Source organism: Microtus oregoni, unplaced genomic scaffold (genome assembly GCF_018167655.1).
Source record: "Microtus oregoni isolate MIOR12 unplaced genomic scaffold, Mior012 000017F_ref0000208, whole genome shotgun sequence".
Taxonomy (NCBI): Eukaryota; Metazoa; Chordata; class Mammalia; order Rodentia; family Cricetidae; genus Microtus; species Microtus oregoni.
In genome coordinates this window covers 25,815,986-25,843,044 of record NW_024543076.1, presented here as the reverse complement: position 1 = coordinate 25,843,044, position 27,059 = coordinate 25,815,986, and the positions used below count along the sequence as shown (strand labels likewise).

General features: G+C 40.9%; 1 protein-coding gene across 1 annotated transcript in view; it reads left to right on the top strand.

The window, feature by feature from the left end:
- Window positions 1-27,059, top strand: part of LOC121458368 (cytochrome P450 7B1) — a 165,140-nt gene that overhangs the window by 132,281 nt on the left and 5,800 nt on the right. Inside the window, exons 4-6 of the mRNA XM_041667606.1 lie at window positions 3,851-4,441; window positions 4,901-5,107; window positions 23,027-23,202. Of these exons, the coding sequence (XP_041523540.1) occupies window positions 3,851-4,441; window positions 4,901-5,107; window positions 23,027-23,202 (974 nt within the window). The remainder of the gene's footprint in view (window positions 1-3,850; window positions 4,442-4,900; window positions 5,108-23,026; window positions 23,203-27,059) is intronic.

Below are 27,059 nucleotides of genomic sequence, written 5' to 3'. Positions count from 1 at the left end.
TGCGCACACACACAGCACATGTGCACCTGTACACCATACAGCACACTGCGGCACGTGCAGACACACAGCAATGTGCACCTGTACACCGTACAGCACACACTGGCACGTGCACACACACAGTACATGTGCACCTGTACACCGTACAGCACACACTGGCACGTGCACACACACAGCAATGTGCACCAGTACACCGTACAGCACACACTGGCACGTGCACACACACAGCACATGGGCACCTGTACACCATACAGCACACACTGGCACGTGCACACACACAGCACATGGGCACCTGTACACCATACAGCACACTGCGGCACGTGCACACACACAGCAATGTGCACCTGTACACCGTACAGCACACACTGGCACGTGCACACACACAGCACATGTGCACCTGTACACCGTACAGCACACACTGGCACGTGCAAACACACAGCACATGTGCACCTGTACACAGTACAGTACACACTGACACGTGCGCACACACACAGCACATGTGCACCTGTACACCGTACAGCACACACTGGCACGTGCACACACACAGCACATGTGCACCTATACACCGTACAGCACACACTGGCACGTGCACACACACAGAACTGTGCACCTGTACACAGTACAGCACACACTGGCACGTGCACACACATAGCACATGTGCACCTGTACACCGTACAGCACACACTGGCACATTCACACACAGCACATGGGCACCTGTACACAGTACAGCACACACTGGTACGTGCACACACAGCACATGTGTACCTGTACACAGTACAGCACACACTGGCACGTGCGCACACACACAGCACATGTGCACCTGTACACAGTACAGCACACACTGGCATGTGCACACACGCAGCAATGTGCACCTGTACACCGTACAGCACACACTGGCACGTGCACACATGCAGCAATGTCCACCTGTACACCGTACAGCACACACTGGCACGTGCACACACACAGCACATGGGCACCTGTACACCATACAGCACACACTGGCACGTGCACACACACAGCACATGGGCACCTGTACACCATACAGCACACTGCGGCACGTGCAGACACACAGCAATGTGCACCTGTACAACGTACAGCACACACTGGCACGTGCACACACACAGCACATGGGCACCAGTACACCGTACAGCACACACTGGAACGTGCGCACACACACAGCACATGTGCACCTGTACACAGTACAGCACACAATGGCACCTGCGCACACACACAGCACATGTGCACCTGTACACCATACAGCACACTGTGGCACGTGCAGACACACAGCAATGTGCACCTGTACACCGTACAGCACACACTGGCACGTGTACACACACAGCACATGTGCACCTGTACACAGTACAGCACACACTGGCACGTGCACACACAGCACATGTGCACCTGTACAGCGTACAGCACACACTGCAGCACGTGCACACACACAGCACATGTGCACCTGTACACCGTACAGCACACACTGGCATTTGCACACACACAGCACATGTGCACCTGTACACCGTACAGCACACACTGGCACGTGCACATACAGCACATGTGTACCTGTACACCGTACAGCACACACTGGCACGTGTACACACACAGCACATGTGCACCTGTACACAGTACAGCACACACTGGCACGGGCACACACACACAGCAATGTGCACCTGTACACCGTACAGCACACACTGGCACGTGTACACACACAGCACATGTGCACCTGTACCCCGTACAGCACACACTGGCACGTGCACACACACAGCACATGTGCACCTGTACACCGTACAGCACACACTGGCACGTGCACACACACACAGCACATGGGCACCCGTACACCGTACAGCACACATTGGCACGTGAACACACACAGCACATGGGCACCTGTACACCGTACAGCACACACTGGCACGTGCAGACACACAGCACATGTGCACCTGTACACAGTACAGCACACACTGGCACGTGCACACACACAGCAATGTGCACCTGTACACCATACAGCACACACTGCGGTACATGCACACACACCCAGAGTCAATCAATTTTTATAATATATTAAAGGTGTTTGCTGACTAGAACCAGTTATTTCACATTCCCCATTTATACTTTTATTTGAAATGAGCCCGCCTTTTTCTTCTGTTAAAGGCAAGGTAAAGAGGGGGAAAATAAAAGGGGAGCTAGAGTGAGGAGGGAAAGTGATAAGAAAGGTAGAAATAGAAGCAATAAGAACGTGTCTGTTTCTCATGACTTGTGAACAGAGCAGAAATTTGGTATTTATCTTGTCCCTACTTCAAAAGCCAAGTTGTAGTGACTGATAGTGTCTGGGCTGAGACATTGTTTAAAAATTCTTTTTGGATTTAAATGAAAGTAGAAATTTGGTTTTAAAAAAAGTTCAAAATATTTTCCAAAGATTGTGATTTGCAAACTAAACTTAGTGCATACACGCTCTGGATTTCAGATACTGCTTTTAAAAAATCCTATTAATGTTTAAGAAAACCCATTCATTTGAGACAAAGAATGCATGAATCATCGCCTGTGAAAATACACAGCATTGCCTAAAATTGTCTCTTTTGAAAAATGAGAAAACTGACTCCCGCATTCTCATTTTTTTTTTTTTTTGCCAGACAGATGCTGGCAATTTTAGTTATCATGGTAAAGCAAGTTATTGAAAGTGCCCAAATTTAATGGGGTCTGTTCTGCTGTTTTTGAGGCAAAACAAAGAACTAATGAAAACAAAACTCAAAACTTGAGTTACTTTGTTGAAGGCAGTGCTAGTATCTGACCAGGATGAACAGCTTAGGTCTGGACTACCTAGCTTCTGTCTTGTCCTGTCTGTTAAATGAATCAGGGGAAAATGAAGTGGATAAAAATCACTGTAAGGAAAATGAATTGCATCGTGTTAAACTGCATTTAACACTTGTTATATTTTTTAAATTGCCTAATAAAAACATTATACCATCTCTAGGATTTCATTTACAATGTTTCCAAATCTTTATCTAAAATAATTTGTACCAAATTGGTCAAGTTTTGCAATACATTTGGAATTACCATAAATTACGAGAGGAAGTTTTTCAACTCAAAAACAACAAACACACACACACCGTGTGGGGATGCAGACAGACAGACAGACAGACAGACACAGAGCGAATGGAGTACACACACTAATATCTGAACATGACCACTGAGGGGTTACCCTAAAGGAACTTGTGCTTTTGGAGGTGGGTGGTCCTTGGACTTCCCACTGGGCAGGGAACCCTGATAGCTCTATGGGCTGACAAGGGAGGGGAACTTGATTGGGGGAGGGGGGATGGGAGAAGGTGGCGGGGAAGAGACAGAAATCTTTAATAAATAAATAAACGGAAAAAAAACTGAAAAAAATTAAAAAAAATAAAAGAGTAAAAAAAGAAAAGAAAAGGCGTACTCACTGATGCTATTGCGTGCACTTGCTCTAACTAGAAGAAACCATGAAGCAGTACCGCAGTGAGAAGCCAGAGCTGAGTGAGGGCAAGCAAGCTGCGCTGCCTCAGCTGTCCCGGCTCTCTGCTCAATGCAGGGGTTCGGCCAGGAACTCTCCCAAGTTTGTGCCCATTTTGAGAGACGGGCCATGGGCCATAGTGTGTGGTGAAGTTTAGAACTTCATTTACCTTCAAACTTTGAGAGCTTTTCTTCACAGCATCCTTCACTTTCAAAGCAGACAGAGTGGGCATTTGAGTGGAATGGATTCCTGCTAAATTTGTGCGATAAAACTGTTAACTTCTTAATAAAGTCTCTAATTTTGATTTAAATGTTTTCAGACTGAAGATATGTGTTTTGCCTTGCTATCAAATAAACTATATTCTTTTTTTTTTTTTAGGGAAGTATATAACGTTTGTTCTGAACCCCTTCCAATACCATCTCATAAGGAAAAACCCCAAACAATTCAGCTTTCAGGAGTTCAGCAGACAGTTATCATCGAAAGCCTTCTCCATCAAGAAGCTGGAAATTGATGATGACCTTAATGAAGACATTCACAGAACCTACCTGTTTCTACAAGGCAAAGCTTTGGACAGTCTCCTAGAAAGCCTAATCCAACAACTAAAAGAAATTGTTGAGCCACAACTACTAAAAACCACAGAGTGGAATACATCAAGACTGTTTCCATTCATTAGCTCACTGGTATTTGAGACCACATTTACGACTATATATGGAAAACTTCTTGCTGGTAACAGGAAGAAAATTATCAGTGAGTTAAGAGATGACTTTCTGAAATTCGATGACATCTTTCCATACTTAATATCCGATATACCCATTCAGCTTCTAAGACATGTGAAATCTATGCAGGAGAAACTTATAAGATGCCTCATGTCAGAAAAACTAGATCAGATGCATGGATGCTCAGAAATTGTTCAGGAAAGGAAAGAGCTTCTGGAAAAACACTATGGGCGTGAAGACTTAGAAATAGGAGGTAAGAAGGTTCTAAACGATTACTCACTAAAATAAAATAATTTACAGGAGACCTTTGAGATAAAAGGAAAAATGGCGACCTTGAAAATTTTTATGCTCTTTCTAATTGGCTAGTGATAAAATGTTTTACTCTGAAACAACCCTCTGTGATAATTGATTTTTTTTTTTTTTTTTGCTGAGGTGGTAAAACAAGATACTTAATGACGATAATGAGAAAGAGTATAACTAAGCGGCGTTTACTCCCCTTATCTCATCCCCACCTTCCTGCCCCCCCAACACACATTACATTTTAAACTCTTCTCATTAAGCAGAAAATGAGACTTCAGAAGCCTATTGGTTCTCATTAGCATGCACTGATCCTTGGCTGGGTCTGTGTCCTAACATCTTTTAATTAGCACACTGCAAATCTAATCAGTGTAATAAACGCTATTAATCTTCCTTTTCACTTCTTTTCTCCCAGCCCATCATCTTGGCTTTCTCTGGGCCTCTATGGCAAACACCATTCCAGCTGTGTACTGGGCAGTGTATTATCTTCTTCGGCACCCAGAAGCTGTGGAAGCGCTGCGTGACGAAATTGACAGCTTCCTGCAGTCAACAGGTCAAAAGAAAGGGCCTGGACTTTCCATCCACTTCACCAGAGAACAATTGGACAGCTTGGTCTGCCTGGGTAATTTATTTTTATCTGTTATGAAGAGAAGGTAGCTCTCTGCAAACTCAGTTTATCACTCATAGCTGTTTACCAAGAGGTGGAGGACACAGCTGCCTAATTGACATAATAACACCCATTTACATCAATTATAAATTATGTAGTTTATAGCCGTAGATACTCTCGTTGCATGTAAACATTAAGTCCTAGCTAATTAACTATGCAAGGTATGAAAAGGGCTAAAGCAAAGCTTTGCAATTATTTGGGGGAAAATGTGTATGCCTATTAAGTCATTTGATTCCAAGCATCTGTTGGCCTGCTGATGCTTCCCAAACACTGCTGTACTGTCTCGACAAGAAAAGGATTCCATGGCTAAACAGGAAAATATTTCAGGGGGCAGTGTGCATGCAAAAAACACTTCTTCCTTCTTAAAATGGTGTCTGCATTTTCAGGTGCAGGTCACGGTGTTTTGTAAGGTTTGGAGTATACGGTTCTTAAGTGGAAATCTGTTCATTGTAGATTAAGGATTTAAACACAGAAATAAAAGGAGTGAAGCAAAGAAAGAGTGGAAAAAAAGGAGGGCCAAAAGGAGGGAGGGGTATGAGGAAGGCAGGGAATTAGGAGAAAACAAACAGCTGTAGACAGCTTCCTCTAGACTTCAGTATTTTTTAAAAAATATTACTGATTTGTTAAATAAAAGTAAACATTATTTCAAGTCTATCTGAGGCCCATAGGAGCTGGTTGTTTTGCTTTCTTCTTCTCCCTCCCCCCTTTTTTCTTTTACTTTTCCTCAGTCAGCCTTACCCCTGCCATGAACCATTGATCTGCAGCAACAATTGTATTTCCATTTCCTGAGTTTGAGCAGGCTGCTTGTTCCCATGATGTAGGGAACTCGTATTTCTAAAGCTAATTCCCTCTGTATTCATGCCTCACCTTATGACATTCTTGATGATATAGTACTTTTAGTTTCAAAATGCATTTCGGGAAAATGCATTGTTTATATGTTTTCTATTTCCTTGGTTATTTGACTTAATAAGACTAATTAGTCTGTGTTGGCCTCGAGTTTTCATGCATCAAATATTTCCCCTCTCGCTCTCTTGGAAAATTCTGAGATATTAGGTCCTAATAGTCTTGATCACAGTTAACTGCTTCTTGGTGCTAATAAGAGAGACAGACTCAAGTGTTCCAAGGATGGATCCCCCTGGCCTGGCCGAGAGCCATAGAAGGGAAGCAGCAGCGCTGTGATTTTTACTGCAGTCCATTATGAAAGTTTGTCACATGTAGTCTGAATTACCAAAGAGATTTCTTGTTTGGAGGAAGAAAATACTCCCATCATTATCAAAATGCTAACGTTCTTTTCTTTTTATTGCAGAATTCTTAGGGAACTAATACCCCAAATTTATGTAGATTATGGATAGTTGCCTATACTTGGATGAGTAGTGTTTTCTGAGTTGATTGGTTTCTATGGAGATTTAGGTTGCATTTTCCATATATCCCTTCATTTTAAGAATGGGATGATCAGGAAATAATGCAAATGAACTCCAAAGACTATGTTTGTATTCTGCACATGATTATTATTTTTGACAGTTTACTCGAAATTCATCAACTCTTTATTTATAGTAGCAGTTTGTCCTTGAAATAAAAGATTGTATTTTTAAAGTGCCATGTTAAGAAAGAATTGCTTGGATTTATTTGACTAGAACAGCTAAGTTTTGAAGTTGTAACTTAGGTCTGTGTAAGTCCACAACTAGACTTAGGAGCTCTCACAAACTTGTAGCTCTCCCATGCTCAACCAATAAACAGAAACAACAAAATCTTTATTATTATTATTATTATTTTCACACATTACATCCTGACCAAAGTTCTCCCTCCCTCCAGTTACCTAAAACCTCATTTCTCTCCCAGATCCTCTCTTCCTTGCCTTCCCTTCAGAAAAGAGCAGGCATCCGGATATCAACTAAACACCGCATTACAAGTTGTAGTATTAGGAGCGGGGGGCCTGTATCCCCAGCACCCAGCCGCCCGCAAGGCTAGCTTATGCCCCGAAATAATTACACGGAAACTGTATTCTTTTGAACACTGTCTGGCCCATTAGTTCCAGCCTCTTCTTGGCTAGCTCTTACATATTGATCTATCCCACTTTTAATAATCTGTGTCGCCCACGAGGTGGCTTACCAGGGAAGATCTTAACCTGCGGCTGTCTGGAGTGGGAGAATCATGGCGACTCCCTGACTCGGCTTCTTTCTCCCAGAATTCTGTTCAGTCTACTCCACCTACCTAATTTTCTGTCCTATCAGGGCCAAGCAGTTTTCTTTATTAGTTAACCAATGAAAGCAACAGATAAGATACAAGACCCACCTCCATCAATCATTAATATTTATTTATTTTCACCTTGATCATTTCTTTCCTTTTATTGAAAATAGATTTTTTTCCTCACATAATATATCATGATTATGGTTTCCCCTCCCTCATTCCTTCCAGCTCCTTCCCTCCTCCCCTCCCATGTGGACCCACTCTCTGTTTCTCCTTAGAAAACAACAAAGTTTCTAAGAAATAATAATAAAATAAGATAAAATGAAGACTACCACATTGGACGAAAAACAAAAACAAAATACAAATGAATAAAGAACAGAAGGCAAAGAGTACAAGAGAAGGCACAAGGAACAAGGACCCACTCATTCCCACACTCAGGAATCCCATAAAATGTTTGGAAAGTATAATGTGTACACAGATGACCTTGTCCAGACCTATTCAGGCCTTGGGCATGCTGCCTCTAGTCTTTGTGAGTTCATATTTGTTCAGTCTTGCTGACTTAGAGGCCCTGGGTTTCTGGTTATCCTCTATCTTTAAATTCTCTGCCTTTAAATTCTTTCTGCCTCCTGTTCTCTGGGTTTCCTTGACCCCTAAGGGGAGGAAGTTAATAGAGTCATTCTAGTTGGGACTGTGTTCTCTGCATAATGCCAGGCTGTGGATTTCTGTAGTTTTTTTTTTTTTTGTTTGTTTGTTTGTTTCATCTTACTGCAGGAGGATGATTCTCTAGTGATGGCTGAGCAACAAACTATTATGAATACAGCAGAATGTCATGAAGAATCACTTTATTGCTACATTTTGTTGTTTTTATGGTTGTTGATTTCTTTTTCTTTTTTCCTCTCTCATACAATATAACCCAACCATAGTTTCCCCTCTCTCCATTCCTCCCAGATCCTTGTCTCACCTCCAGGCTCTCCCAGATCCACACTGCCCCTCCTTTTCTCTTCATAAAAGAGCAGGCCTACCAGGGATATCAACTGAACAGATCATAGCACAAACTCTCATATCAAGGCTGAAGGAGGCAACCCAGAGGAGGAAAAGGGTCCAACAAGCAGGCAAAAGAGTCCAAAATACCCACACTCCCAGTGTTAGGCATCCAACAAAAATCGCAAGATGAATAACCACAGCACATATGCAGAAGGCATAGCTCAGACCCATATAAGCTCCATAATGGTCGCTTCAGTCTCTGTGAGCCCCTATAAGCCCTGCTTAGCTGATTCTGTGCATGGTGTTCTCTTGCTGTCCTTGACCCTCCTCGCTCCTACAATCCTTCCCTCTTTTCTGCAGGGTTCCCTGAGCTCTGCCTAATCTTTGGTTGTTGGTCTCTGCATCTGCTTTTATCAGTTACTTGAGGAAGCCTCTCTGATGACGTCTGCGCTAGGCACCAACCTATGAGCATAGCAAAATATCATTAAGAATTATTTCATTGATTTTATCTATCTTTCTATCTATCTATCTATGTATCTATCTATCTATCTATCTATCTATCTATCTATCTATCTATCTAGTCAATCGTGTTTGATTCTACCTTAGGTCTCTTGAGTCATCCAACTTCCAGTTCCTGGCTACTTACATAATGTTGGCATGGACTCTTTCCCCTGGCTTGAGTCTCAAGTTAGACTTGTCATTGTTGGCCACTCCCACAAGAGCTGAGTGACCATTCTTCCAGTGCTTCTTGTAGGCAGGACAGGTTGGCGGTCTTGGGTTTTGTGGCTGAGTTGATGCCCCAGTTCCACCACTGAGAGTTCAGGTTAAATATTCCCCATTGCTAGGAGTCCTAAGTAGGGTCACCCTCATATGTTCCAAGAACTTTCCACTGCACTAGGTTTCCACATCACCCTCTAAATGTTCGCTATTCCAGTAGTCCCTCCAAGTACTCTTTCCCTCAATACCTCCCTCCCTGACCTGATTCTTCCTGTTCCCATTCCCACCCGCCTCCATTCCACCCACAAAATATGTTCTCTCTCCTTCCCAGGGAGATCTGCACATACTCCCCAGACCTCTTCTCTTTATCTAACTTCTCTGTATCTGTAGATTAACGTGATTTTCCTTTACTTAACAGCTAATATACACTTATAAGTGTATACATATGCATATGTTTGTCTTTCTTGGTCTGAGTTGCCTATCTCAGGGTAATTTTTTTCTAGTTCCATTCATTTCTTGCAAATTTTATGATGTATTTTTTTCTAACACCTGAGTAATGCTTTATTATGTAAATATACTACATTTTCAGTATCTATTATTTGGTTGAGGGCATATAGATTCCTACAGGCTCCAATTTCTTGCCATTATGAATAAAAATACTACTAATATAGTTGAGCAAGTGGCCTTGTGGTAGGATGGGGCATCTTTTAGGTACATGCCCAATAGTAGTATAGCTGGATCTTGAGTTGATCAAACCCCAATTTTCTGAGGAATCACCATATTTATTTCCATAGTAGCATTCCCACCAACAATGGAGGGGTGTTCCCCTTACTCTACATTCTCAACAGCATTAGCTCTCAGTTGTGTTATTGATCTTAGCCATTCTGACAGATATAAGATTGAATTTTAAAGTAGTTTTGATTTTCAATTCTCTGATGGGTAAGCATGTTTAACAATCCTTTAAGTGCTTTTGAGAATCTCAAACCATTTGAGATTCCTCTGTTGAGAACTCTCTGTTTAGATATGTACCCCCCATTGTTTTTTTTTTTTAGTTTGAATGTTTGGTTTGTTGATGTCTAGTTTCTTGTGATATATATAATTCCTCATATCCTTCTGATATGGAGTTGATGAAAATCTTTTTCCATTCTATAAGGTGCCAATTTGTCCTATTGATGGTGTCCTTCACCTTACAGAAGCTTTTCAGTTTTATGAGGTTCCATTTATTCATTGTTAATGTTAATGCCTTCACTATCAGTGTTCTGTTTAGCCAGTGTCAATGTGTCAAAACTATTTCCCATTTTTTTTCTTCTGTCAGGTTCAGTGTGTCTGGTTTTATGTTGATGTCTTCAATCCAATGTGACTTAAGTTTTGAGCAGGATAATCCATATGGATCTATTTATTTGTATTATTCTAAATGAAAATTTCCAATTAGACCAGAACTGTTTGTTGCAGACAGTTTATTTTTTCCACTGGGTATATTTGGCTTCTTTATCAAAAGTCAGGTGTCCATATGTATGTAGATTTATGTCTGTTCTGTGTTTCAATTTCTGTTGATTAGTGTGTCTGATTTTATGCCAAAGGCATGCAGTTTTTGTTACTTTAGCTCTGTAATAGAGCTTGAAATCAGGAATAGTGATGCCTTTAGAAGTTCTTTTGTTTTTCAGGGATGTTTTTAAAAACCAAGATAGTTTGGGTTTTTTCCATATGAAATTTCGGTATTGTCCTTTAAAGTCCTGTGAAGAATTGTGTTGGAATATTGGTGGAGATCGATTTGAATCTGTAGATTGCTTTCGTTAAAGTGGCTGGTTTTATTGTGGTGATCCTACTATAATCCACAGGCACTTCTTTCTGATATCTTCTGTTCTTTCTCCAATGTTTTAAGTTTTTGTCATACTGTTCTTTCACTTGCTTGGTTAGAGTTATCCCAAGATACTTTATTTGGGTCTAATGTGAAAAGTGTTGTTTTCTTTATTTCTTTCAAGATCTGTTTGTTGTTTGCATATAGGAGGGCTACAGTTTGTTGCTGCTTGTTTGTTTTGAGTTTATCTTGCATCCTGCTGCTATGTTGTGTTTATTTGCTGTAGGAGTTCCTGGTGAGATTTTTAGTGTTAGTTATACATACCTTGACATCTTCCTTTCCTCATGACCTCCTTCAGTTGTCTTTCTGCTTTAGCTAAGACTTTAAGTACTATTGTTGGGTAGGTACGGAGTGGGTGGACAACCTTGATTTCCTACTGATTTTAGTGGAAATCTTTGAGCATGTGTCTCCTTTTAAGTGGATGCTGACTATGAGCTTGTAAATCACCCATCTTTTATATCCCTAGGTCTTCCCCAGGTCTTTTAACTTAAAAGGGTGTTGGATTTTGTCAAATGCTTTGCTGCATATAATGACATGGTTACTTGGTTTTTTTTTTTCTTTCAGTTTGTTCATATGATGAATTATGCTTATCTATATACATGTTATGAACCATCCCTGCATCTCTTGGATGAAGTCTCCTTGTTCATGGTGCATGATCTTGTGTATGTGTTCTTGGATTCAGTTTGTGTTTTATTGAGGATTTTTGTAGCAATTTTAAAAAGGAAATTGGTATGTAAATTTCTCTCTTTTGGGGGTCTTTATGTGATGTATTAGGTAAATGTTGTACTCCTAAAATTAATTGGGCAATGATGATTCTGTTTCTCTTTTGTGCAATAATTTGAGAAGTATTAGCATTATCTCTTCTTAGAAAGTCTGGTAGAATTATACACTAAAACCATTTGACTCTGGGATTTTTGTTTTTGTTGCTTTTTTTTTTTGGTTGGGAGACTTTTAATGACTGCTTCTGTATCAATAGGGGTTAAAGGTCTGTTTCACTTGCTTATTTGATATTTATTTAACTTTGGAAGTAATGTGTATTGGAAAAAGTATTCATTTCTTTTAGATATTCCAATTTTGTGGAGTATGAAATTTTAAAGTGTATCTTTATGATTCTCTGGATTTCTTCAGTGTCTGTTGTTATGTCTCCCTTTTCACTTATAATTTTGTTTATTTGGAATTCTCTCTCCTCCTTTTGATTTATTTGGATAAAGTTTTGGTGATCTTATTGGTTTCCTCAAAGAACCAACTCTTTGTTTCATTGATTTGTTGTATTGTTGGTTTGTTTGTTACTATTTTATTGAGTTCATCCCTGAGTTTGATTTTTTTCTTGTTGTCTATTCCTTTTGGGTATGATTTTTTTTTCTTTTTTCTTTTAGAGCTTTACAGGTGTGCTGTTAAGTTACTAGTATGGGATCTCCCCATCTTTGTTGCTGTTGTTGTTGTTGTTTTTAAGTAGATACTTAGTGCAATTAGCTTATTTCTGATAACTGCCTTTACTGTGTCCCAAAAGTTTGGGTATATTGTGTACTCATTTTTATTCAATTTTAGAATGTCTTTAATTTCTTTCTTTAGTGCTGTCTTGACCCATTTCCCACTCAGTAGTGAGTTGTATTGGTTTTCTGTTTTTATATTGTTATTGATATCCTGAATTCAAGAATATTAATCCTTTAATCCATGGTGGTCAGATAGGATACAGATTTTCATTTCAATTTTCTTGTGGCTGTTGGGACTTGCTTTGTGGTCAGTTTGGAGACAGATCCATGAGGTGCTGAGAGAAAGTATGTTTTTTTTTTATTCAGATAAAATATTCTGTGAACATCTGTTTAGTTCCATTAATTTTGTGGTGTATGTAGACCCAACATTTCTCTAGTTAGTTTTCATTTGGATTATCTTCTGTCCATCGGTGAGAATGCGGTATTGAATTCTTCCTCTATCAATGTGTAAGGGTCAGTATGTGATTTAAGCTATAGTTGTGTTTCTTTTATAAACTTTTGTACCCTTGTGTTTGGGGGATGGATGTTAAGAAATGAAATGTCCTTTTGCAGGATTTTTCTTTTGATGAGTGTTCATTGCCTTTTCCTATCTCTTCTGATTAGTTTTGGTTTGAAGTCTATTTTATCAAATATAAAAAAGTTACAGCATCTTGCTTCTTAGATACATTGGCTTGTAATATCATTTTCCCTATCCTTAATGTTGAGACTTGTTTCTTGGATGCGACAAAAGATTAAATTTTTATTCACATCCATTCTGTTAGTATGCATTTTTTTTTAAATTGGGGAACTGAAACCACTGATATTGAGAGATATCAGTGAGCAGTCTTTGTTAATTCCTGTTATTTTGTTGTTATGGTGTGTGTGTGTGTTTCCTCTCTTGATTTTTACTGATCTGGGAATGTTTAATCTTTGTGTTTTAGGTTGATTTTTTTCTTCTAGCACCTTCTACAGTGCTTGGTTAATAGATAGATATTGTTTAAAGTTGTTTTTTTTTTTAAATCATGCAATGTCTTATTATCTCCATCTATGGTGATTGAAAATTTTGCTAGGTATAGTAGTCTGGCATGGCATCTGTGGTCTCTTAGTTTCTCTAGCACATCTGTCTGGCTTTTAGAATCTTTATTGAGAAGTTAGGTATAATTCTAAGAGGTCAGCCTTTATATTTTATTCTTTTCCTTGCAACTTTTAACATTCTTTCTTTGTTCTCTGTGTTCAGAGTTTACACTCTAAAGTGCCAAGGAGACCTTTTCTGGTCTAGTCTATTTGGTGTTCTCTATGCTTCTTGTACTTTGATGGGGAAATTTTCTTGTATGATTTTATGATTTTGTCGAAAATGTTTTCTGTGCCTTTAATTTTGGTTTCTTCCTTATTCCTGTCTTTTTAAGATTTTTGTCTTTTATTTTTATTTATTTTTTTTTTCGGACAGAATTATGGTGACCTTTATTGTTACAGGGATGTAGTGCTTTGAATAAGAATGGACCCCACAGGCGCATATGTTTGAATGCTTGGTCCCCAGTTGGTCAGGTGATTTGGGAAGGATTAGGAGTGTGGCTTTGTTGGAGGAGGTGTGCCACTGTGGGTAGGCTTTGAGACTCCCATGATTTCAGCTTGCTCTCTCTCTGCCTTATGATTGTGGTTGTGATCTCAACATGTAAGTACTCAGCAACCAGTGCCTTGTTTGCCTACTGCCATGCTCCCCACCAGGGTGGTCATGGACTCATCCTCTGAAACTGTAAGTAAGCCCCCAATTAAATGCCTTAGTCATGGTGTCTCTGCACAGCTACAGTACAGTGACTAAGAGAAGGTTTAACAATGTACCCTACTTCTTTTTATAAAGAATACATATAATATTTCATGCCAGCATTTGCTAGAAAGGACAACTGGTTGAGACATGGGCAAACAGAATAATTGTTGTTGAGTAACTTAAAAATGTTACCAGCTAGTTTTCTTTCCTAAAAAGACCAAGCAGGGTGTGGTGGCTTTTTATATAGCTTTGGAGCCAATCCTGGAACTAGTCTTGTAGACCAGACTGGCCTCAAACTCGAACTCACAGAGATCTGCCTACCTCTACCTCCTGAGTGCTGGAATTAAAGGCATGAGCCACCACTGCTCTGCTCCTGGATATTTTTGCCAGGAGATTTTTTTTTTAATTTATTTACCTTTCCTTTTTTCTGAGGTATCCATTCCTACTGTTGTGTCTTCAATTCCCAAGATTCTCTTTTTCATCTCTTGTATTCTTTGGTGGTGCTTACCTCTGAGCTTACCCTTAGAGTTTCCAAATTTTTTATTTCCAGATTTCTTCCAGTTTTGGTTTTATTCTTGATTCTGTTTCCACTTTCAGGTCTTGAACTTTTTTATTCACTTCCTTCCACTGTCTGTGTTTTCATAGATTTCTTTAAGGGATTTATTAATTTCATCTTTGAGGACCTCTATCATATTCATAAGGGCTATTGTAGGGTCTTTTTTTTTGTATTTCAGCTATGTTGCAATACTCAGAGCCTGGTGTCAAGGGTTGCTGGGCTGCAGTGAAGACGTATCGTCCTAGCTCTTGTCAGTGTGTTTTCACACTGGCATCTAGGCATGTGGGACTGGAAAGATTGTAATTCTAGGTGCTGATGCCTGGTCTTGTCTTTGTTGCGTGGTTGATTTGTCCCTTTATTTCTCTTGCCCTCTCTGGTTCTTAGGAGAATTTGGCAGTTTTCTGTTGCCTGGTAGGAAATCCTTCTGGGTCCTGATTGGTGTGGTCACTATGGGTCCAGGTAAAATGTGTTTCTAGGTATTGAGTGCTAACACTTAGGAATGGGTCCACATGTGAGAGGAAAGTGGGGTGTTTTACCAGGATCTGCTTAGCCCCTGGGCATGGGTACAGATAACAAGGAGAGGCCACAGCAGAAGGTCTGCTGCAGAATTGGGGATGAGACTGGGAGATTAGACTTGGAGGAATAGGGCAGGTCATGTAAAGATCTGCTGTTATCCTACCTGAATTCCTGGTGGGAGTGGCCTGTGCATTCCCAGGCAATGTCTGCTGGAGGTGCTTGCAGGTATAAAGGAAGGAGTAATGGAAAGGAAGTTTGGACGAACAAAACTGTGTGGTTTGAGAAGGGAGGCTGCTGCAGGTGTTCTGCTACAGAGCTGGGGAATTGGTTTGGGGAGAACTGAAGGGGAAGTGAAGATCTGCAGTGAGGCTACCTGCCTCCCTAGCCAGAGACTAAACCAGTTGGAAAATCAAAGGTCCTGTAACAAAATAAGAAGTCTATGTTAAGCTTATCGGTTTTTAAGTATTTCAAAGTATTTTATAGCTGCTTCACCTGATTTTCATCAAGGTGCACTGGGGGACTGTGGCTTGTGGTGCATCTTGTTCTTTTTACAAATGAGGGTATCTCAGAATGAGAGACAGAATTTTCATTGGCATTTTATGACCATCACTGGATATATATATATTGTGATTATATATATATATATATATATATATATATATATATATATATATCCAAGCCAGCTACCACAGTGTGTTTGTCAACTGGTACAGGTAAACCAAGTCTTGACACTAACAAAAGTTTTTAACTTCAGGAAAAGATATTAGAATAATAATCTTTTGTTGATGATGGTACAAGGGATTACACTAGCATAAGTGTTCTACCTCCAAGCTGTGTTTCTACCTTAAAACTATTAACATTTATTTCAACAAATGCCAGACATTATGTTAGTGATTTATGTATTTTAACCTTCTTCTTATTTTTTTGATAACTGGGTACAAAGTTCCAGAAAGAAAATCAAATACAAACCATTAATCTAAACAATATTAAATCAAGAAATATAGTAATTAGGGGGGGCAGGGCTGCGTCCCTGGCACCCCAGCCGCCTGGCTAGCTTATGGCCCGAAATAACAACACACAAACTGTATTCATTTAAACACTGCTTGGCCCTTTAGCTCTAGCCCTTACTGGCTAATTCTGATATCCTGATCAACCCATCTCTAATAATCTGTGAGAACTGGTCTTACCGGGAAGATTCTAGCCTAGTCCATCCTGGGTGGGAGCTTCATGGCATGTGTCTGCCCGGGAGCGGGGCATGGTGTCTCTCTCTGAGGCGTCTGCTCCCGAGAGGAGAGTTGTGGAGTCTGACCTCACTTCCTCTTCCTCCCAGCATTTTGTTCTGTTTACTCCACCCACAGGGCCAAGCAGTTTCTTTATTGCTTAACCAATGAAACCAACAGATTGTTATATGACACTCCCACATCAAAGAAAGAGTGATGTGAGGCTATTGACTTTAATACCTAGTGATAAAGACTGCCACCTCAGACAAAATTGTTAGAGAAATGACCACTATTTTTATATGATATGTATCAGTCAAATATAAGTACAGCATTAAATATTATAAAATAATCGTGTAGCTGAAAAATTAGAAATTTAGATAATTAGGGAATTGTGAATTTTACCAAAATATTCTCATGAGGAATCACAGAAGGAATGAATTTCACTTCATGTTAGTAATTTTTATTTTCTCTTTTCTGCCATGTTGGGGATATGCTAGGCAAATGCTTCCTGACTGCACTCTATCTCTCGTCTTCTGGAGGGAAATCCTAACCCAAGAAAGAGGTATTCCAGAAGTAGACCGCAGTAGAAGCAGACAGCAGTAAGGCTTTATGAGTAATATTAGGGAAACATCAATGAAAAACACTGACTTCAATATTTATTAGTTTTGTGTTTTATTACAAAACTAAGAGGTTCAGAAAAGGAATGTAGGACGGAAACACAAGCTGATTGTAAGGTAACGTTGATGCAAATTAAAATAAATTCGTCACAGTAGTGTTAAAAGAAAACCCACACAGAATAGGATGAGGGTCTTAGAAAACCGGTTTCCAGCCACAATGTTATCAGCTTGATTTTCCTTTGGAATCATCTGGGGAATTGTAAAAACACCCAGGCCTGTCCCCAGAGAGTCTGCTTTTATTGTTTTGGAGTGAGGGTTGATGGCTTTAAAATCTCCCCCAAGTGATGCTAATCTGTGGTCAAGGTTCAGCACCCCTCATCAAGGTTTTAGTTAATGTTGTGGTTCTGACTTCATTGATCTGGGATGGAGGCGTTATCTTTTTAACTAATCCTGAGTGAGTCTAACAGCCTAAGAAGCTGGAAATCCCTGCCATGTAAGAAAGCTTCAAAGGAATATGTGGTTATTTCAAAATGTCTCTCCTCATCTGCTTCCACCAAAGAAACACTGAGAGAAGTACGGGGTCTGGGGTATAGGAAATGAAAGTCCCTATCTGCTTCCCAACTCAAGCAGAGCTTGTAGTTCTGGTAGACTGTGGTAAACTCTGCGAATTTACCAGGCATGTCAAAAGGCTGATGTCATATCATCTCTGAGACAGAGTACAAAATGATTACAACAGCCTGGGGTACAGCACAATTGTAGAGTGCTTGCCTAGCATGGACAAGGACCTGGAGTTTTTACCCAGCACAACCCCTACACCAAAAGAAAATGATAAAATACGTATGTGTATTGAAGGGGTTGTTAAAGGTTAGAAGAAGGAGTAGATTTTCTGCCTGAATTTTTATAAAGGTTGAAATTAAAGGAAAGAAAACTTGATTTCAGTGTGGAAAAAACACCTTTCCTCCAATATACGCTTTCAGTAAACTCTCATTAGTGTTATATGTTAAGAAACTATGTCTGTCAGGAAAGCATGAGTTATGCCTTCTAATCCCAGAGCCTGAGAGGCAAGATAAAAGGATCATGAGTTCAAGGCCTGCCTAGGCTAGAAAGCCAGACTCTGTCAGAGAAATAGAATGAAGAAAAGAAGGAATGAAGGGAGGGAGAAAGGAAGGGAGGAAGAAAAAGAAAGACGGAGGGAGGGAGGGTAAAATGACAAGTTGTAGTTCAATAGTAGAGAAGTTACCCAGCATGTGCAAGGCCTTGCACTCAATCCCCAGCAATACACACACACACAGACACGCACGCACACACGTGCACACACTACTTGTTAGTAATCCATGCGAACTTTGATTGAACTGTGACTGTAGCTCAGGGGCTGAGCACTTGCCTAGCAAGCACAAGAGTCTGGGTCCCCCACCCCATAACTCAAAAAAAAAAAAAAAAGAAAGAAAGAAAAGAAACCTGCAAAATCGAGAAGCTAAGTCGAGAGTTTTCCTAACAATTAACTGATAGATAATGCATGTGCTGATTAAACTGATGGAGCTGTTCCACAAAGCATCCGTGTTGCCAGACAAAGCTCACTGTCTTTGTCAATTTAAGAAGTAAAGTATTCAACATCTAAAGTAGTGGGGTGAGAGCCCGTGAGTGGGCTCCGTTGATAAAGGCACCTGCCATCAACCCTGACAACTAGAGTTCCATCCCTGGGTTCCATGAGTTGGACCTTCACACATTTGTACATTTGGTCATTTGTGCACACCACACACACACACACACACACACACACACACACACACACACACCCTGTAGAGAAAGAGAGAGGGGGGAATAAGTAAGGAAACAATTTTAAGTCCTCACTTTGGAACCTCTTGCTTCCATGTAATTTTCAATTTTGAATTTTCAGTTTGTTGCATGAGTGCAGGTCAAATCACATGTTGCATTATTTCCTCCAGTCACCATGCCCCAGTACTTTGAGCAGAGTAAGACCTTCACAAAATTCTATCGAGCATACAAATGTTTAACTTCCATGTGTCTAAATATACAGCAGAAGGCATAAATAGCAGAAACCGAAGCCTGTTTCTGCAATGCAGTGTGAAGGTGGGCATTTGTACCAATTCGGGTTTATTTTTAGCCTTATTCAAATATACAATTGTTGATCCAGAAATTTATGATTTTTCTTCAAATTCTATATTAATTATCACAATTTCTCATTTACTTTCGCATCTGTCTAAAACAGCTATAGAAAGACAGCCAGGCATGTGTGTTGCATCCTGAGCCGAGCTGCCTTTCACCACACCTTCAAGTCCGTTCCCTTCCCCTTTCCCAGGCATTTTCTTTTCAAGTGCATCCATGTGTTCAGCCCCAGTGACTATAGTGGGGCTGGCTGCTCATTTCGCTCCTGCCATCGCTGCTACCCACTGATCGCCATGGCTAATCAGATGGCACGCCAGCCTGCACCAATCATTAAGATGACCCAAATTAGCAGTCCAGCTATGTCACAGTACATTCATTCCACATATACAGACATGGCCTAAGTATGAGGCGGAAACCTGCATGTGCTTCTCTGTGTTTGCATTGCATCAGGCTTTATTGATTAGCGTGATCTGCTTTGGCACTTGAAATCTGCAAGTGGGACTCATTTGTGAATTATTCTGAAGACAAAGCGGATGTGCCTTTTCCTCCCAGCAATTCCCTTCATTTGTCTTCTTCCTCCAGTTGGATTGTAAAACATCACAGCTTAACACGTGCCCAGCTCTTTACTTAGAAGGGACTTTTAATCATTTTCGTTTTCTATCTTAAAAAAGAAACTCATTTTTTTTTCCAACCAGGTAAACAAGGCAGCACAGACTCGGAATTGTTAAGTTCATCGTCAAAATTTTGTGACCCGATTGTCTTGTCGATTGCAGTCAGTGGAACTCAGTTCTTAGCAGTTCTACAAGAAGCCTTCTCTTAACCACAGCTATGACTGTTGGCATCTTGCAATGCCTGTGTAAATTCATCCCCCAAATATTTGCATTCTCGATAGTCATTTTTCTACAATACAGTCTAATAATTAGACGGTCCCATTACCTGCTAAATGTTTGCATAAATTACCAGTCCATTATGCACAGTAAGTTTTATAAAACATTTACAGATAGAGATCATGTTTAATTAAAATTAGCTTCCATATGTAAGCCAAGTGTGCACTAATGAGTCACAGTGACCTTTTATTACCTATAGTCCGTTGTTTTGGATGGATGATTGACAGCTTGCTGTTTGGCTACCATGTTGAATTTTAGCTGACAAGACTTTTCATTTTAGCTCAATTTGCCCGCCTATCACAAGCTGGTGGCAGGCCAGACCCCAGTCACCCAGCTTTGCCTCGGCAGCTTGCTCTAGTTCTCATTAGTACGCATTTATTCAGTGGGAATTGGAAGACAAATGCTTGAAGGCATGTGAACTAAGTATAGCAAATTAGGTTTAAAGACTGAATATTTATAAGTGTATGGAAAGTTGGGCTTTTTTTTTTAATTCTAGAGCAAATTGAGAACCAAGTGCTAGCTTTAGTATAAAAGAAATGAAGATAGAAGGGGGACAATTCTAAGAATAAAAATACTATAAGCTTTTTCTTTCCATTTTGGAACTATGTAAAAATCTCTCTGACAACACCTTATCAAATGAAAACCTGGCTTCTCTTTCATGGAATGCTTGCACAATGAAGTTTAGCACCTCATGTGTGAGAAGGGGGAAAAATGAGGGTCATGCTCAGTTGTTGCTTGGTTATCCCTTGGTATGTTTTAAACTGCCTTGTTTGTTCGGCACTAGCACGGAAACAGATGTTGCTCTACTGCGCAGGATAATTTACTGTACCTCCCGGTGTAGCATGGAAGTCCTCCCAGGGCCCAGCTGGTCTGTCAGTGGCACTGCCTGGTGTCTGCTCTACTATGACAACTACAAGGAGAAGCTGCACGCTTTGTGCTCTGTGCTACTGTCATTCTCAACGTATAGCTCTGCCCCCGGTTCATTCTGGGGCTGGTGGAAATGCGGCTGGCTTTTGTGTCTCGATGCTCTGTACTGCAGACCCCACAAGCTCCCCTCTCCGCTGGCGATAATAACAGAACTCATTACTTCTGTCACCTAATGATCATCGGCATGATCGCTCAGAGCAAGAGCCAGCCTCGTCTTGCACTCATAACTGGTACTGGAAGGTAAAACAGATTTGTCACTTACGATCTGACTGCTGAGCCACACTTTGAGCTCCATTATTGTGATTAACTTCTGCATAAGATATGCTTGCCCAATTGTCATTTGTGATACTGCAGTGGGCACAAGCTGCCATGCTTCCCAAGAGCACACCAGCCAATCAGATATGACCATGTTATTCGGACTGTTAAATGCCTACTCTGTCACAGCAGCCACCCCAAGCATTGTTTTGCTTTTGTATATTTCTTCTTCCCAAACCCGACTGGACTTGTTGTGTGAACAGAACTACTACATATGTCAGCTACTATCTCATACCACATGTTAAAATGATGCTACGCTGTTGTTGGTCCAACAGGGCCAGCAGCGGGACATGGGAAGTGATTCCTTGATTTTCACCATAGAAATGTTGGTTGTTGGTGTCTTGCCAGCCAAAATCTGTCGTGTCAGGTGCCTCGTGGCTATCCGCAATAGAGTCCATGTTCCCAAACCAAAGTTCTCTTCTAGCCCCATCAGCAGCAAACCGATTTGACTCTGCCTGATTAGAATAACGAAGGCAGTCTAAGAGAATATGCACAGCCTCACTATACGCCACATTGAATCACCCCACTACCGACACGAAACTGACCGCAGCCTCATTTCTTTAGACAAACGCATGCTTAAGGAAAAACCTGCTGGGAGAAGGCACCCAAAGCTACTTCATGTCCCTGTGCCGGCTGTTCAGAGGTTTTCATTTTACCTATTTACAAAATAATGTTTATTTCTGTGTTTCTCTGTATGCAAGCCTCCACTAATGGGTCTGCCTTCAATAACCTAATAACTGGGGACTGGCTATGGCAGCACTGTGCTCAGCACCAAGAAACCGGGCTCTAAACATGTGTATGTGTGCGAGGTTTCTAAATTGCAAGTCATAAACACAATCATTTATTATCATGTAAAAGGGGGGAGCTCCCCTAGGAGCGCATTCACACTGCTGATTAGAAAGAATCAAGCTTTATATTCCAGGATCCATTCACGCTGGTGGAAACATAGTCAGTTTTGATTATGAAGGGAGAGATGCAGCCCTGGACAGGAGCTACACACTGATATGCATGCTATCAGAATGATTTATGCAAATTATGCATATTATTCCCAAAGGAATTCCTCCTCAAACTGCCAGTATAAATCGCCGGAAATTAGCCATAAAATCTGCCGTGCTAGGAGCAAAAGGTGAAGGCCACTGGGATAGCAAGGACATTCGGCTTCTGGAATCTTCCAGGATATGATGCTGGTGAATGTTGTTCTCCCTGGATGATGAGAAAAATGTGGTTTTCTTCCGAATCCGATAAAAATGTGTTCCTTTGAAAATTTTCCAGCAAATGCTGACTCATTTTATTTACAGCTAGCATAGAGAAATTTAGTGATACACTGTCTTCAACTGCACCTACTACAATTACTGCATACCGCCTAAGTGCTGTTAACTAGCTAAACCTGGCTTTAAAAACCTCACTTCTCTAGAGACTGGAGGCGTAACCCTGTTTGTGCACCAAACACATGATTCCCTTCCTGGAGAGCAGTCTTTCTTATCTCTGTCCATAGACAGCAGGGCTCTCTCCCGCCTGAAACTCCCCCAAACGATGTCGGGGCAAAGCCACCAGGTCCTTTACTCTCAGCATCCACAGTCTCCTTGACTTCCTCTTAGCTTGCAATGAATGTGAAGAGAAGTATTTTCCCTACGAGGCGAGGTTGCTGGTAATGTGTCCTAACAGGCTGCAGTGAGAGCTTCTCAAAGCACTCTTGTTACAAAGAGCTGTTGTTTGTTTCCTTCAGACAGCACGGTCCTCGAGGTTCTGCGGCTGTGTTCACACTCCACCATCGTCAGGAAAGTTGAAGAGGATATGAATTTCAACTTAGAGACCAGCAACTACTGTCTACGAAAGGGAGACTTTGTGGCTATCTTTCCTCCCATCCTGCACATGGACCCAGAAGTCTTTGAGGCTCCAGAGGTAAATTAACATCATGTCTGTTATGACTGCTAGGAAAGCACCCCTCCCCCACCCCACCCCCCACCTTTCTCATCCTTTAGTCTACTCTCCCTGGAGATTTAAAGCAGCTGGGTGATGACTTCTGTACTTCCCTCTAATAGGAAGATTTTTGCTGTTACAGGTTCCCCCCACCCCAAGAATCTGCCTTTGACAGGTTGTGTGATTTGTGAACAAAAATTCAGATAAGTCTAATTATTTGCTGCTTAATTCAAATGAAATGGACACTTTTACCTTGGTCACGGTTGCTTTTAGCTACTGAATTAAGAGTCTCTTTGACAAGCAATTACTGAAACCCAAGAGGGCTGGCTATTGATATGTGGCCTAAAAATTAAATAATAGTAACTAGTTTGCTAAGCACCTCCAAAGTGAAGCTGACTTCAAACGTCAAATACCATCCTCACTATCGTTAGGAACAAATAGTAGTTAAGTCCCTTTAGCTGAAGGTATGTGCCCCTGCTTGATCAATTACCATGGCACTATGAACTCCAAATTGCAAAGCTGCTGCTCTCGGGTGAAGCTCCGAGGGTAATTGTGTCATCTCCTTGTATTTTTTTTTCCGAAGCTGGAGTTAATGAATATCAAAGACTGGAAATTAATCCACCTCGGTTCATCCCTTAATACCACTTAAGAGAGTCACCCCCTGCATGCAAATGGAGTGCAGTTATATTCTGCTGTGCTTCGCATGAAGGATGCTGCTGACTTGTACTGTTTACCGTCCACCTTTAGTGGAGGAAACGACTGTCCTCTGCTCAAAGGCTTCATAGATGGACCGCTTTCAAAGACAGGACCTCAGCTAGATGTTCTGCACTCAACCTGAATTATAATACTGTTGAATTTAGAAAAACAATAAGAGGACAAACTTCACAAGCAATGCCAGTTTGTATTTATTGAGTCAGCAAAGCCGGTGTCTTATTACAGGGGGAGAGGACCATGGTTTCTCAGGCCAGGCCTTATGCAGACAGTGACAGCAAGAAGGATGTAGAATTTCAGCCAATGGATGAGTGTTCTCCAGAGAACTAGCTGCATTTCTGCATTTGTGAATAATTCCAGTTGTTAGTGTGTATTCAATAAACAACACAACTGAAATTAGTATCAGAAAAATATTTGTGAACTTCAAAATAGCAACCCTTCTTATAATTTTTCACTTCTGCCCAGGTTTTCTTTGTGATTATTCAATTAGTAACAGAGTTTATTATTCATGTCATGAGAGTCAAATCAGAATTATTGTTGTCATCAAATAAGAAATGATCACCGAATTGCCACCATCTTTAGGAGCATGTTTCTTTGTGCTTTCCCCACATCTCATTCTTCTATCCCTTTTAAAAAAATCTGAGCTGGGCAGTGAGGGTTCAGGCCTTTAATCCCAGCACTCAGAAGGTAGAGGCAGACGGATCTCTGTGAGTTCGAGTTCCAGGACCGTCTCCAAAGCTACAGAAAAACTCTGTCTTGGAAAAAAAAAAAAAGCAAACAAACAACAACAATAAAACCATCTGATTGATAACTTTAAGAATTTAAAAGTCAAAATTATACATTATGAGTATTAGGGACAGGCATGGTGGTACAAAGGCCATCAGACCTCTGTATGCTTGAAGCCAGCAGGACTACAAAGCACATTCCAAGCCATCCAGGGCTCCTGCTCTCTCTCTCTTTCTCTCTCTCTCTCTCTCTCTCTCTCTCTTTCTTTCTCTTCCTCTCTCTTTCTCTCTCTCTCTCTCTCTCTCTCTCTTTCTCTCTCTCTCTCTTTCTCTCACACACACACAGAGACAGAGAGAGAGAGAGAGAGAGAGAGAGAGAAAGAAGAAATTGTGAGTGTTGATTAAGGATTTGTGGTACACATCTGTAATCTGGCATTTGGAAGGTTGGTATAGGAAATTAACAAATTCAACCACAACCTTGGCTTTATTGCAAAACTGAAAGAGAAAGATAGGGGGTGGGAGGCAAGAGGAAGCCATAGGAGGAGGGCATTAAGGAAAGGGAGTGTGTATATATATTGCCCTGTGGAACCCAAATGATACTAATAGTAAACAAAAGGTTTGTCTCACACAAAATCACTGGGAGAATAAAATTTCAATATTGTGAAAAGTAATTTAAAATCATTAGGATATTCAGTGAATCTGTTATTTAGTAGGTTTTAGCATCATTAGTAATACCTGACTTGTGTTAGCATCAGGTAATTTTTCCTACAGTGTTATTGTGGTTTTTTTTTTTTTGTTGTTGTTGTTGTTTTCTTTTTGAAATTAGTAATAGAATGATGATCATTCTGTGTACAAAAAATGCTTTGGAACCATTTCTTTTATCTGATTTTGCCAGCTATTATTTTTTATTCTGTAAACATTTGCTAAACACTTAGCACTGTCAGGTGATATATAAATGTATTTTCTTTGGTTCTTTTCTTTTAATCGTAAGACTTTTATTTTACTTTTAAAAAAATCTCTTTTTTTTTTCATTTTACATACCAATCCAAGTTGCCACTCCCTGCACTTCTCCCATTCCCTACACCTTCCCTCCTACCCCCCATCAGAGAGGATAAGGCACATTGCTTTGAGGAAGGACCAAGGCCCTCCCTACTATATCTAGGCTGAGCAAGGTATCCCTCAAAGAGGATGAGTTACAAAATGGCAATCCAATCAGTAGGGGTAAATCCTGGTGCTACTGCCAGTGGCCCCACAGTCTACCCCTGCCAAACAACTGTCACCCACATTCAGAGGGACTAGTTTGTATCTATACTGGTTCCTTCCCTGTCTGGCTGGAGTTGGTGAGCTCCCATTAGCTCAGGTAAGTTCTTTCAGTGGGTGTCCCCATCATGGTCTTGACCTCTTAGCTCAGATTCTCACTCCTCCACTCTTAAACTGTACTTTGGGACTCAGCCCAGTGCTCCGGCTGTGGCTCTGTGCCTCTGCTTCCATAAGTTCCTGGATAAAGATTCTATGGTGACATTTAAGATATTCATCAATATGACTACAGGACAAGGCCAGTTTAGGCACCCTTTCCACTACTGCTTAGGGTCTTAGCTGGGGTCATTCTTGTGGATTCCTGGGAATTTCTCGAGTGCCAGGTTTCTTGCTCTCCCCAGAATGGCTCCCTCAGTCAACAGTCTCTTTCCTTGCTCTCCATCTCTTTTCTTCCCCCATCTTGACTATCCCATTCCCTCATGTTTGCCTCCCTGGTCCATTCTTTCTCCCTCCTCCCCTTCTGCCTTTCCTTCTCCCCTGACCCCCATGCTCCCAGTTTTCAAAAGCTGTCAAGAACAGGGAAATCTGTTGACAGTATTAGGCTTTAGAGAACACACAGCACCATTTAAGATGTCGGTGAGTCACTATCGCCATGCAACTCCTGAGGTAAACACACAGTAACATGACATTTTTGAAGCACAGCCCCTTCAGAATATTCCAGAAAAGCTCTGCTATGGAAATGTCTTGTTTAACTTCATGCAGTGTGTCCCATCTTCAGAAGGTTGTGGGTGCAATAAAATGCTAAATATGTTGGAAAGCCCTTGGAAGAAAATCAATCACTATGGGAACTTCAATGTTAGGATTATTTTAATTATCATCAATGCTTTTTGAATAGACCAGTTATCACACGTGATTAAGTGCTATAAAAAATGATTCTCTATCTCCAACAAGAATAGAGAATATGCCTTCAGTAGAGCTCAAGGAAGCAAAAACATAATGGCCTTCTGCTGGGTTCTCTGGCAGAAAGACTTGGGAGAAGGGGCAGAGCCAGACCTGCAGTACTCTTCCTGGGGCTGAACAGGATGGTGAGTGTCACAACTCAGTCCTCCCCCTCTGGGCACTGAGGAGAGACCCATTGTGTCAGGA